At 44.0% G+C, this 14,985-nt stretch overlaps 1 protein-coding gene across 2 annotated transcripts in view; it reads left to right on the top strand.

Annotated features, from left to right (window-relative positions):
• The first annotated feature begins 3,287 nt into the window (after positions 1–3,287).
• Positions 3,288–14,985, top strand: part of TBC1D22A (TBC1 domain family member 22A) — a 642,021-nt gene continuing 630,323 nt past the window's right edge. Inside the window, exon 1 of one of the 2 annotated variants that reach the window (XM_089684788.1) lies at positions 3,288–3,502. In XM_089684788.1, the coding sequence (XP_089540914.1) occupies positions 3,441–3,502 (62 nt within the window). In that variant the 5' untranslated portion in view covers positions 3,288–3,440. The remainder of the gene's footprint in view (positions 3,503–14,985) is intronic. The other variant, XM_089684779.1, reaches the window with a different exon arrangement.

The raw sequence follows: 14,985 nt of genomic DNA, 5'->3' as shown, positions 1-14,985 counted from the left end.
GTACCCCTTACATCAGAGTTCCCCTTTACATCAGAGTCCCCCCTTACATGATTACCTCAAAGTTCTCAGCAAGGTGGAATATGGCAGACAGAGCAATAGGAAGCATGGGGGTCTGGAGGAGGAACTCCATTCCCCTTCTCTGAATGTTTGCACCAAGGGCAAGCACATCATTGGTTGCCAGGACACCAGGTGGTCCTAGCAACCAAGAACCAGTGTTCATGAAAGTAGAGCCTGTACTGGTGAATACAGAGGGAGCTAGCCAGGGTATTTTCATGGACAGTCTTTCCCAATAATTGAATTGGATGGGAAAAAATGGGGGTGTGGGGGGGAGGGGTTACAGACTGTCCATGAAAATGCAGTTGGCGCAAGTACAGAAAGGGGCAGGGATTCTCATAGCATTCTTGACCTATCATTGGGCATGCGGCCACATTATGCCCTTTGTTTACATGCAGCTGTGAGGTGAGGCATGTCTCAGACACAGCTGATTGGCTCGGCACAAGTGGGTTTCTTCTGTTTTTGGCCAAAGCCAAGCTCATTCCTTCTCTTTATTAACAAACCGATGACTGAACCCATCCTAGTCTGTCCACAAAGTTTAGGAGGGTGTCTGTGGGAATGTTTGATCATTCTTCCAGAAGTGCATTTGTGAGGTCAGGTAGTGATGTCGGACGAGAAGGCCTTGTTCCCAGTCTCCACTCGAATTCATTCCAAAGGTGCTCTATCGGGTTGAGGTCAGGATTCTGTGTAGGCCAGTCAAGTTCCTCCATCCCAAAGGTGCTCTATCGGGTTGAGGTCAGGACTCTTTGCAAGCCAGTCACGTTCCTCCACCCCAAACTCACTCATCCATATCTTTATGCACCTTGCTTTGTGCACTGGTGCGCAGTCATGGTGGAACAAGAAGGGGCCATCCCCACTGTTCCCACAATATTGGGAGCATGAAATTGTCCAAAATGTCTTGGTATGCTGACGCCTTAAGAGTTCCCTTCACTGGAACTAAGGGGCCAAGCCCAACCCCTGAACAACAACCCCATACCATAATCCCCCTTCCACCAAACTTTACACTTGGCACAATGCAGTAAGGCAAGTATTATTCTCCTTGCAACCACCAAACCCAGACATGTCCATTAGATTGACAGACAGAGAAGCATGATTTGTCACTCCAGAGTACAGTGGCAGCGTGCTTTACACCACTGCATCCGATGCTTTGCATTGCACTTGGTGATGTAAGGCTTGGATGCAGCCACTCGGCCATGGAAACCCATTCCATGAAGCTCTCTACGTACTGTTGTTGTGCTAATCTGAAGGCCACACAAAGTTTGGAGGTCTTTAGCTATTGACTCTGCAGACAGTTGGCGGCTTCTGTGCACTGTGCGCTTCAGTATCCGCTGACTCCGCTCTGCTGTCATTTTACGTGGCCTACCACTTTATGGCTGAGTTGCTGTGGAATATTTAGTAGCAAGAGAATTTCACAGATGGACTTATTGCACAGGTGCCAACCTATTACGGTATCACGCTTGAATTCACTGAGCTCCTGAAAGCGACCCATTCTTTCACAAATGTTTGTAGAAGCAGTCTACATGCCTAGGTGCTTGGTTTTATACATCTGTGGCCATGGAGGCGATTGGAACAGCTGAATCCAATGATTTGGAGGGGTGTCCCAATACTTTTAGCAATATAGTGTGGATCCCCTGCAGCCAGAAACAATAGATCCCCCAGCAAAAATGGACCTCCCACAACAAAATACCACACCAGCAACAATAGATCCCCAACAGCAACAACAGATCTCCAATCAGCAAGCACCAATAGACCCTTCCCTCAACAGTAGATCCCTTTCACCAACAATTATTTATTATTTATTACAGGTACTTATATAGAGCTGTCAATTTACGCTGCGCTTTACATATACACATTGTACATTCACACCAGTCCCTAACCCTAAAGGGGCATACAATTTAAGGTCCCTAACTTACATTCATACATACACATACTAGGGCCAATTTAGACAGGATGCAATTAACCCACCAGCATGTCTTTGGAGTGTGAGAGGAAATCGGAGCACCCGGTGGAAACCCATACAGGCACATGGAGAACATGCAAACTCCAGGCAGGTGGTACCGTGGTTGGGATGACCTCCCAGCAACAACAGATCCTTCTCCAGCAGCAATAACTACCATACAAAAATAGATCCTCTCCAGTGACAATAGATCCCCCAGTAGCCAGCATCAATAGACCCTCCAGCACACCCCAGCACCCCTTGTCATTACATACATTTAGTGTTGGAGGTGACGGAACTGTGTCCCCCCACTTTCCCGCTGAAAAAAAGCCTGGTCTGTTCCGTTTTAAAGGGTTGAGGTGACAACTCTACTCCCAATGTCTTGGAATGAAAGGATATTACAAACAATGGCAGCCTGAATTGTGATTACAGATGTACTTTCAATTGGAATGTATATCTTTACAGGTGTGTGGTGGTGCCAAGTTCTCTGTCATCCCCCGGTCACACCGATCCTGACTTTGAAATTGTGGGACTTACAGTGAACTTGCATGATTTCAAAGTCGGATATCATTCCGACTTGTGTTGCGACTTGCAAGACATCTGCCTAGCAGGGGCGGACTGACCAATCAGGCACTGCCCGAGGGCCCAGGGTCAGTAGGGGTCCCATGAGATGCCCCTAGTACCTTTCATAGGCTTTTTGGGGTGTGGCTTGAGTGTGGGTGAGGACACAGGGGCCCCATGATCCCCTATTGCCCGGGGGCCCCATGAATCAGTCCACCCCTGCTGCCTAGATGTCTATGCATGCACTAATTTAGAAATCGGTGTGGCTCCAACCAAGTCAGAACCGCACCTATATGACCATTTTAATTGCGGACAATAGGGTGCGACTTTGCATGTGATTTGCAAGTACAGACAGGGTCTTAAATGAAAAAATAAATGAATAGCGTGGCTGTATAATCATGAAAAGATCAATATCTCAGAACACAAAAGTCTGCGAACTCATCTACCACGTGACTGGAACATGAAACGAAGAACTTTTACTTCACATTCCATTATATTACAGAACGCCTGCCTTCTCTTCCCCATGAGATAACCATAAAAATGGCGGTATCCTCGGCGGAGACACTATTTTTTGACGCTCTCGTCACTCTCATGTGATGATCCCTGACGTAGAAGTGGGCGGAACGCCGGTCTGCGGGACGTCAGTAATACATTACAGGGACCTTTAAGTGCTGGCAAAAGTTTGTTGACTTCCGTGATGCTAAGCATCGCCACTTCTGATTGGGCGACGTCTCCCAGGTTGTCAGTTCGACCAATGGCAGGGTTGGTTGTTGCCTGTCCAAACATGGCGACTTCCAGACACAGTGGATAGGAGGTTTTGGGGAAAAAAATTGAACAGCCGGGTGCGATCCGTCTATTTTTCACGGGAGGTCGGTGATGTGGAGAGGAAATGGCGAGCGACGCGGGGAGAAAGCAGTTCTGGAAGAGGAACGTCTCTAAAGTACCGGGGAGGTGCGTACTATGGGGACAAATGTCTCCTCTCCTGACACTGGTGTCACCAGGACTTCCCTGTCACCATCCGCACAGCCTGAGGGGCTCCAGAAGGCAGCAGAGCGGGGGGGGGGGGCCCTGACAATCTGTGCTCTGTGGACAGGTGTGATCCTGATCAGGGTTGTGTGATGACAGCCATCCTCAGGAGGCAGAACAAGCAGAAATAGTACATGTTAGAGACAGGGGTGGTGACAGCATGGGGGGGGTCCAATGCTTCACTCCAATATTAGACCTTGCTTTATTTAACCCTTTCCCTCCCTCCAACATCTACAGTGGCGACTATCTTGGTTTGTGTTTTATTTCTCTTACACCTCAGTCTTCATTTAGGCGTGCGTTAGGGGAGGCAGCAAAACTGCGCGTTTGAGCCATGCTTTTGCCACCTGACAACTGCCCCCCCTTGAGCTGCAATAGGCAGCAGATGTGGTGTTTCATGCTGCCATCATGATGCTTCGCACCCACAGCAAAGGTTACCTGACATGGTTAGCACTCCCGCCTGGCAGTACTAGGGTCGTTGGTTCGAATCCCAACCACCCCAAAACCCTGTGTGGGTTTCCTCTGGGTACTCCGGTTTTCTCCCACATTCCAAAGACATGCTGGTAGGTTAATTGGATCCTGTCTAAATTGGCCTTAGTATGTGTATGTATGAATGTAAGTTAAAGCGGAGTACCACCCAAAAGGGGAAGTTCTGCTTTAAAGATTGCCCCCCCCCCCTGCTCCCCATTAAGGATTGGCACCTTTTGGGGAGCGGGTACCTGAATTTGACAGGTACCTGCTCCCACTTCTGCTTAGGCGATCGGAAACAGAAGTTGTCTTCCTACCCTCCCCGAAGTCTTGTGGGACATATGACAGGTCCCAGAAGACGACGGGGCCATTCAGGAAGTGCAGCGCTACTCGTGCATGCGCAGTTGGCACCCGGCTGCGAAGCCGCAAGCTGTCACAGTTGGGTGCCCACACTGAAGATCCCGGCGCCTGGAATACAGGATGGCTGGTGAAACAGTCTGCTGTGGGATTGTGGGACAGGTAAGTGGCTGTTTCTTAAAAGTCAGCAGCTGCAGTTTTTGTAGCTGCTGACTTTTATTTTTTTTACAGAGTGAGTGGAACTCCGCTTTAAGGACTTTTGATTGTACACCCCTTGAGGGTTAGGGACTGATGTGTATGTAACATATATGTAAAGCGCTGCGTAAACTGACCACGCTATAGAAGTACCTGAAATAAATAATAATGTCGCAATCTGTAGGCCGCAAACTCATCAAACACTACACGCTCCAACAAACGGGAAAGTCACAAACGCCCCTCAACCACATGCAAGGCATGCAGTTGTTGCTCATTTCTTGGCAAAAATGGGGGTAAAATCTACAGGTGAGGAGGCATCACATCACTCCCTCACTGCCTGTCAGTAGCCTCTGAAGGGCAATTCAAATGCAGATTAAAGTGTTACTAAACCCTGGACCCTACATTCACTCTATCTGGTCCCCCACAGTACACAGAACATGGAAATATAATTATTTTAGTAAATATAAACTGCTAAATACCCTTTCTCATCACCAATATATAGCAGTCCGGTGACTTCTATCAGTGTCCAGCAAAGCACTGGTTGAAGCTTGTAGGAGGTGTTTTCATTCTCCACTGATGGTCCTATGAGGCTGATTGGCCCTGTGCTGATCACATGCTCCCTCCCAAAATAAAAAAACTATAGCATTACACACTAAACTGAGCATGTGCAGCTTGCCCCCAAGGTTCTGGTCTATCAGCAGATTGATTGGGGACTGTGGAAGAAGGGGAGGGTCAGGGAAGACAGGATCAAACAGCCTTTTTACACAATGTGGATGATTAACCCCTTAGGTTCCACAGTGAGTATAACAAGCATGCTTTACTACATATACAGGCTGATTTTACTGTTGTGGGTTTAGTAACACTTTAAGCTTCATAGGAAAAGGAGATTTAAGCACATGTCTAAATCTACCCTTAGATTGTTCAGGGGGGTTTGGGGTGGTAGAAAATGTCCGCACTTCCATAGAAAGGTTTTTTTTTTTTAAACTTCCTGTCTCTAGCTGAGTGTGTGCATGGACAGATGTCTGCTAGCAGTGGGCTTGTTGAAATGATTCTAAAGGTTTTTTTTTTTTTTTAAATAACAAACATGTTATATTTGCCTGCTCTGTACAGTGGTGTTGCACAGAGCTGCCCCGTTCCTCCTTTTCTTTGGTTCCCCACTGGCTCTCCTGGCCTCTCTCACCCCTCCACGAGTGCCCAACATAGCAAGCCACTTGCTCTGGAGGCACTCATGTGGGCTCCCTCCCGAGCCACCCCTGTGAGTCAGTAAGACACATAGAGCATGGTTCAGTCCCGCCCCCCACTCCCTCCTCACTGGTTGTGATTGCCCACAGCAGGAGCTAATGGCTCTTATTACTGTGCCTGAACCAATGAGGAGGGAGAGAGCTGAAAGAGCCTCAGCTCTTGTGCAAATTGCTGGATCCAGCTACACCCACTGCTTGTGCACATCACTGGATCAGGGTAAGTATTGGTGGGGGCTGCACTCAGAATGCATGAAGATAAAAACCTTAAGACTTTAAGGAGACACCTGTGTTTGCATGCTCCCTGCTGGTGCTGTGATCGTCTGTAGTCTATATTGACTAGAGATGCGCTTGGGTGTCCCTTGAACTCATCTCCAGCTGAACACCAAACCCACACATTTTTTTTTTTCACCCTGATGAGCTGTCTTTCTTGCCGTGCAGCCCACCTCTGTATATGTGAGCTGCTAGTGAGAATGACCTGGCACGAAGCTCATTGACTTAAAAGAGAAATGAACGCAAGTTTGGGTCGAGATGAGTTTGGAGGATTCCCAAGCTCATCTCTAGTCCATATACAGAAATAGTGCCTGGTAAGCCATGTCCTTGCTCCCTCCACCAAGTAATTTGACTGGGGGCAGCAGTCGCTTCTTTTAGTGCCTGCCTCCAGAACCTAGAAGATCGGCAAAGTGGCAAAGAGGGCGAACCAGAGCTGGTGACTACAGACCGCAGGTAAGTGTGTGGAATTAGGGCACAGAAAGGTACTGGGGTATTTTTATCCTAATGCAGAGAATGCATTGAGGTAAAAAAAATGCCAAGCATTTAAGTGTTCTGTTCTGAACCGCCCATTGGCTTGATTCTCAACACTCATGAAGCCTTATGGAATATGCATGTCATGTATCCCAGGACCCTTCATCTGCAGTACATTGGTCAGAGGAGCGCAAATCTGGCACACATTATTATTAATGATAGAAGAAGAGATGCTGGTGCAGGCTGTGTGTCAGATCCCAGCAAACCAATGCTGGATTCGCCAGGTTGAAGATAACCCAACTTAAAAGTGTAAGAGGGCATTAAAAACCCCAGGGGGGGTAGTGAAGCTCTTTTTTTAAAGGAGATGTGTGAGATTACAAAAATATAAACATTCATACTCCCCTATATACTGTAGCATTGATCCCCTGCTAGCTCTAAGACCAAGCACTGAGCGATCACATGACTGCTGATCGCTCAGTTCTCAGTCATCACTGAATAGAGAGTGGTGACTGTCAATCACCGGCTCTCTGCTCTGCCCTTCCAGGCTGGGGAAGTGGCTGGCTCAGGCTCTCAACGGCATGCGAAGAGACTGAGCCAACTGTCTGTCTGGCATCTGGGTGGATCCCGACATTATTGTCAGGATCTCTGATGAGTCTGGACTGGCTCGGTGATGTCAGCTGACAGCAGGCTTTAACTCACTGTTGGCTGAATTTGGGTTACAGGAATGCTGAAATAAGTGCTCTCCTGTCACCCCAAAGAGAAGTATGGCCTTAAAAGCTTTGGCCATACTTCCCTTTAAAAAATAAAGCTGTTGAAATGTTGCATCTCCATCCTGCTGATCATATACATCCTTATTGCAGCCATTTCCTATCCACCTGCATGTACTCCAGTGATGGCAACATGACATTTCTCAGGGCAGGTTCCCTGATGGTGAGAACAGTGAACCATGCTGGTGTAGAAACATCACTGGTAGTCTCCATTCAAAGTCTGTGTGGCAGGATGACAATGTAAGCACACAACTGCATGACAGGGATAGTGTTGTCACCCTATAATTCCAAGCATTGACCTGTTCTACATAGTTACATTATTCCAGCTTAGACCAATGTAACTACTGTATGCATATACCATAGATATAACATAGGATATGAGGCGAGCGCAGATAATATGGTAGCCACTAGCACAAAAGGTAAGGTAACAAACCCACAGTAATCTATTCAAATGTAAGTGCAGTGCTAAAGCATAAGGGACAAATGCAATCATAAAGTGCTTATGTGAATAGAAGTGTTCATACAATATTCCAGTGAAATAAAGAAAAGTCTCAGATCACATAGAATCATAAAAAACTAACATTCTGAATATAAATAGTGGATATACCGTGGCACTGCAGGTTGCAGAAGTGCCAAGTGATATATGTGTGCTTATTTAGCAATAATGGTGATTATACATAGTCTGTGGCACTACAGGTCACAGCAGGGATCCCTATTTATTGCTTCCTGAGACCCCCCCCATAAGGATCAGCATTAATGCTATTATACAAGTAGCGTTCTGGTGAGTGCACATCCATATAAGGTGGTGGATTCCTATGTTGGATCATCAGCACTCTTGAGCATCCCGGTTGGTATTGCTGCACCTTGTAGTTCCATGAACACCGGGCATTGCTGTGACCTGTAGTGCCACAGACTATGTATAATCACCATTATTTCTAAATAAGCACACATATATGACTTGGCACTTCTGTGACCTGCAGTGCCATGGACTATCCACTTTATATTCAGAATTTTTTTTATGATTCTATGTGATTTGAGACGTTGTATTTGATTTATTTCACTGGAATATTGTATGAACACTTCTATTCTTCTATTCACATAAGCACTTTATGATTGCATTTGTCACTTATGCTTTAGCGCTGCACTTACATTTGAATATGAATATACCATATCTGGCCAATGCCTCTGGAAGCTGCAAATTGCTGAAAAAGACTTCTATACGCTAATGATCTCCTCTTGCTTCTGGGTCCTATGCTGAGCTGCCGGCCTAATGCTTTGTGAACACAGGAGATCAGCCACTCAGCAGGGGTACCATTTGGAGAATGCTTTGCATTTTCTGAATTAATGCCAAGCATTCTCTGATTTATGAGGTGGAGAGAGTGACATTACCACCCCACCTTTTCCCATCAGAGAATGCTTTTCATTGATATAGAAAATGCAAAGCATTCTGTGAATGGCGACTGTGCCGAACAGCCGACCTCCTGTGTTCACAATGCAGAAGTGCGCGGGATCCAGAAGCAAGGTGAGAACAGAAGAGTAGTGGTGCATACTTCAGTGATTTCTAGCTTCCAGCGGCATTGACCAGATATGGCATATATGTAGTTACGTTGGTTCAAGCTGGATGCATGCTACCCTGATCCCTGGAATTATTCTTTAACCCCTTCATCCCTAAGGGTAAAACAAATGTTAATGCCTACGCACAATTTTGCAACTTTGACATGAGTTAGTAAAACCGTACACATCATCACAACTACTTTGTGCATCTAGGTGGATTATACCTTGTTTTTGTCAGGACAAATTGGGCTTTCATTTGGTGGTAAATGGTAATCGATATCTCCTGATTTATTTATTTATTTTATTACCAAAGGAAAACTAGGCCAAAATCGTAAAAAAAAAAAAGTCTTGTAAAATTTAGCTGTATATTTCTACTACCATAACCTACCACCAAAGAACAACCCAAAAACGTTTCTCCTGCTCCTGACGATTGCAGTGATACCACATACTGTATGTATATGTTAGTTGTTGTATGTACCCATAGTACATCCCAGGAACAATAGTGCGCAATTTGCTTTTTTTTTTTTTTATTCTACCCACTAACTGACACGGATACTAATTTGAACATTAAAAGAAAACCCTGACCAACAAAAACAAAACTGACCTTGATCTTTGACCCTGACCTTGACCCAAACACTAACCCTGGCACAGACCTAGATCAAACCTTGATCTAGGTATTTTTGTTTATTTTTTTATTGTTTTATTTAGTTTTGTACACAGACTTTTTTTTCCCTCTCTGAAAGAACCGCGAGTAAGAATTTATCTCTCTCCTCCATTCAGAGAGAGAAAACAAGGGGGGCGGGCTTCACAGTAACTGATCACTGTGATAGCCAATCAGAGGCTATCACAGCAATCAGGTGACGCGGAAGCGCGAGTTCTGGGTCCCGATCGTTAGAATACTACTACATTATGGCATAACCCACCTGGGGGCCCCTAAAAAGAAGAAACGAAAGTGGACTTTACTACCACTTTAAAGGTTTACTTCTTTTTTTTTTTCAGTGACAAACATGTCATACTTACCTGATCTGTGCAATGGTTTTGCATAGAGTAGCCCAATCCTCCTCTTCTCAGGTCCCCTATCGGCACTCCTCCCCCTGTCGAGTGTCCCGAGAGCAAGCCGTGTGCTATGGAGGCACTGGTGCATGCTCGCTCCTGAGCCCCGCTGCGTGTGCTCATAAGACACACAGAAGAGGCTCAGCACTGCCCCCGCTCCCTCCTCATTGGCTGTGATTCACAACCACTTTAAAGCTAAACAAATTTCATGAACAACCACTATAATATTCATCTAAAGTAGAAGTCATTTTACAATAGACTGCGAGCAGGCAGGCTATTATCACAGAAGAAACAATGTCCCTTTTGCAATAAAAATGAACCTATTTGCCTGCTCACAGTCTTGGGCGGCATGTAAACTGAGTTGCCCACACAATACCAGGAAGAAACTGAAGAAATGTAAAAACAAGGTTAAAAGTTAAAACAAGTAAATATAATATACATTCCTATTTACTAATGCTAGCAGCATAAGAATTAAAAATAGGTCATGTTGATTGAGAGAGTAAAGTTCCGCTTCAAGAAAAAAGGACTTTATTGAATTAGTCTGATTGCCTTCATAAGGGGACTCATAGGATCTTCGATATGTGAGGCTAGCTACTTTAACCTCCCTGGCAGTATTCCCAAGTGTAGCTCGGGGTAAAGTTTCAGCACCACAAGCGGTAACCCCGAGCTACACTCGGGAATACCCTGCAGCGTTGCTCTGGGATCCCTTCTGCACTTACCTTGTCCTTCACTCCCGCGATGTCCTCCCTGCAGCGTCCCCGGCAATGTTCGGCATCTTTCTTCTGGGTTCCGTCCCCTGCGATGTCAGGACGTACGGGGATGGAACGGCGGGAAATTTAAAAATGTGAAAAATACGCTAAAATCACATAGTATAACATTACTGTATCAAACCATTTCACATACATTTTGTTCCGAGTGCTTTGTCCTGTGCCCTGCCTACATTTTTACTGTTCTTTCTGCCTGGAAACTGAGAAGCGTCCAAAAAGCGTCCCTTTAGGTCAAAAGCTAGAGACCAGCGATAAGAGACTGAGCCAACTAGAGAACAGCGATAGTAAATTAGAACTACTTGCAGAATTGAGTGATAATGATTTGAGGGGAAATTCGTCACCGACACTGAAAACGATTTTGCGACTTTGCTCAGTGATGTGCGAACTTGGCGCTTTATTTCAAATTTCAGTGTTTTTGGTTTGATTATATTCTTGAATTACATTTATTATTATATTATTTTTTATGATTATTTATTAAATTATAATTTATGATTTGTGTTTCAAATTTTAACATACCCGGGATGTTTACTAGACTCTTGTTCAGACAGATTTCAGTGAGTTATTCCTAAGAATTACAGACCTACAATAAAAAAAAAATACATATTTCCATGCAAAAAAATGTACCGCTTTGAGCTCAGAAATATGGACATAATCAGACCTTTAGGGAGGTTAGTACGAAGTGTTTATGAAGCCAGTTTTGTTTTATTTTTTTTTAAGGCTAGGATCTTTTATGAAAACAATAAATACACATCTTTTATCAGGTAAAAACAAAAAAATGAAAAAATGTCTACAATCACAAACCACAGGTGTAATATCAAGATACTGCAGACACTCAGTACAGCTGTCTGCCCATACCCCCCATACTGGCAGACGGTTAATGAATTGCAGGAAGAATCAATGAACTACAAGTACCCTCACCAGCACCCTCGTAGTTCATTGAGAACTACAAGCCATTGGCCACGGCAGCCGACAGTACTTACAGTTCATTCATTCGCAGAACTCAGGTAATCTTCCAATGAGGACACTTGTTGCAATAATACCTGTCCAAGAGAGGATTTCCCTTATTTTGGAGAGATTTCCTGGGTTTGTGGGGAAGGTAGGACATTTCAAGCACTGCGCGAGTAGAAGCCCCTGTTAGTATTTACAGGGGTGCTCTAATGTGGCTTGAAACCCCAAACCAGGGAAGTGGATGCCTGAGGCTGACAACCCATTGATCGCGATCTGAGCTTGCTGACTCCCCTTCCCAGAGCATCAGAGTGCAGTGAGCTGGTTCCAGCAGCGGAGGGTGCAGGACCGTGTAAGCTGATTCTTCCTCTGTAGCACTGGCTCCTGTCCTAGGTGGAGTAATACAAAGTGCATTGTGCCTCTAATCCTTTCTAGCAGCCTGGAGAGGGATGCCTTTAGCGGCTACAAAAGGAAAAAGAAAGTCTGTGTATTAAACAAAACATACACTGGGCATAATAACACATAAAGGGTTAACAACTATTAGGCTGATTGAACACTGATCTGCACCTGCGGCTTTCTTGTGCATTATTCACGGAGCTCTAGACTTCTGTATTATCCTGCAGGTTTGTTCTGCTTTCTGAAAGCACACCAAAACTCTTGAGTGCAAGAGTGCGCTTTCAGAAAGTGCACAACACCCGCAAGATGTAATAGAAGTCTATGGCAAAGAGCAGCTAACCCGCAGGAAAGCCACAACACATCAGTATGAAAGCAGCACATAGGGGGCTCAAGACAGTAATGCAGGCCATAGATGGGTCCAATTAACCGATAATGGGTTAATTGGTTGGCTGTTTTTCTAGATTTTGGCACTTTTTTTAATTGGTAAAGTTGGAAAAAAATCGGCCGATTTTGCCGATCGGCCAATTTTCGCGGCAATGATGGGCAAATCGGCTGATCTTTTTACCGATAAAAAATCTGCGCATGAGCCGTGACCTGCAAGAAAAAGAAGAAGAAGAATTCCAGTCCGCTATTATATTTGACATGAAAAAGTATTGCAGTTGCAACAATGTATCCATTTGTATCCGAATAAAAACATCTGTATCCGAAATGGCTACAAATAGATACAATGTTGTAACCTCTATACTTTTTAACTTCAAATATAATAGCGGAGCTCTCTGCAGGGACAGAAGTAATTAAATGCTGGCCGTAGACGGGACGAAAATTGGGCAATTTTTTTTTTTTTTTTTTTTTACTGTGGGTGGTAACGTCGGCCTATCGAACGACCGATTTTTTTGTTTTTAAAAAAACCCCGCTGGTTTTCAACCCATCTATGGCCTGCATAAGTGCTCATTTACAGCTACGGTTGGGGGGGCGGTAAAACCCCCATAGTTCATTGTGGCCCATGACCAGTTATCAAATCACTTACGTGGCCTTCATTCTTCAAAAGGTTGAGAACCCCTGCCCTAAGGTATCATTTACACTGGCATTGACAGACCCGCATTTATAGGACATTTTTAAATTGTGATATATTTAAATGCATGTCATGATTTTACATGGTATAAGCAACACTATGGGGTTGATTTACTAAAACTGGAGAATGCAAAATCAGGTGCAGCTCTGCATGATAGCCAATCAGCTTCTAACTTTGCCTGTACTGCTGTGGAATACAGTGCCTCATACTATATGTAGCTAATATTACTGCAGTAAATGACAGCGACCACATAGGAATGTAAAGGAAATAGGTTTTTTTTTTTTATGCCATCTTTGCCCAAAAGTTAAAGTAAAGCTGGAATTCTACATAAAAATAAATGCAAGTCATCTGTGTAAAAAGGAAACCTATACAGAGTAAGTATGGGGGATATTATCTTTAACCTGCTTCTACTAGTTCTCTGCTTTTAATTCTGATTCCGTGGCCTGTAAATGTTCAGTCACTGACCCAGAACAAGTAAGCTGGTTTTTCTGATCATCATGTTTGTTTTGGGTTAGGCCACGTTCACATTAGGCGATTTGGAATCACGGGGAGAATCGCAGTGATGGCAACTGCAGTTATACACATTACATGCATTTGGTTGGCATTGTTCTTAATGGCTCCCCAAACATGGTGTGATTCTGCCACAATTGTTGAGCGACAGAATCGCGCAGCAGTTGTGGCAAAACGCACATTTAAAAATTGCACTAAGCTTACCACTCGAGCAGGAGCTTCTTTTGGGCAACATACATGCATAGGGCAGCCCACTGAAGTGAATGGGCTTCAATATGCACGACACATGGAAATTTTTCTTTCAGGATTGCAAGCAGGTACGCTAGTTCCTGTAACACAATATCTGAATGGGACCTTACACTTTCAGATTTATTGATACAAAGACAGCCAGGCAATTGGCATTTTCAGAATGAGGTCAGCAATGGTAACTTTCCTTTTTCTTTACTAGAAAACATATAGGCTGCTATTGCTGCTTTTACCTTTGAAAATGCTGTTCACCTGAATTATAATGCTTATCTCCTGCCTTGCACAAACCTGGAACAAGCAAGCAGGAGTGCTGACTTCATTTGTTTCATACATATTTTGAGTCAGTGATTCAGAAAGTATTCAAGTCAGAGGATCAGCATGACATCTAGACACGTGCACGCCAGAAATTTTTGTTTCATTTAGTTTCAGGTGCATTTGTTCATTGAAGAATTTTGTTTCATCATATTCGTTATGTTTGATTTGTTTTTTTAAATTAATTTTGTATCTTTGGCATTCGTTTCGTATATTTGTTGGTCCCGGTGGATTTGAAAAATTTAGCATTTTTTATGGAAGTGTGCTATATATTTAGTAGTATTATTATTATTATACAGTATTTATATAGCGCCAAAGGGTATACTCAGCACTGTACAGTAGCAAGGGGGACAGAACATGAGACAAGACAGTAACAATACAACACACGAGGGGGTCGAGGGCCCTGCTCTTTCGAGCTTACAATCTAGGCGATTAGTATTCGTATATTATCAAATGGGAAGGATTTGATATTTTTGGATGCTAGTCCAACCCCACCAAGAGAAATGACATGAGCTGATTGGACAATATTGACTGGCATCATGTGCATCTGAATTAAATAATGGAATTAAATTTGGATCCATTTGTCATTCGAATCATTTGAATTTGATAATTTAATTTCCCCATGGGCCTGAAGTGTAATCGCATCATGTGATGTCATCTGAATGAAACAAATGCGTTTGTTAATTTCATTATAACTACATCGCATTCATCGACATTTAATTATGTCCATATTAACAAATCTGCAAAGATATTTTATCCATATCAAAACAAAATGCACATGTCTAGA

This window comes from Staurois parvus, unplaced genomic scaffold (assembly GCF_062004578.1).
Source record: "Staurois parvus isolate SC_StPar_1 unplaced genomic scaffold, SC_StPar_1.0 ptg000019l, whole genome shotgun sequence".
Lineage (NCBI taxonomy): Eukaryota > Metazoa > Chordata > Amphibia > Anura > Ranidae > Staurois > Staurois parvus.
The sequence above is the reverse complement of the archived record's forward strand: the minus strand, read 5'-3'. Positions and strand labels throughout refer to the sequence as shown.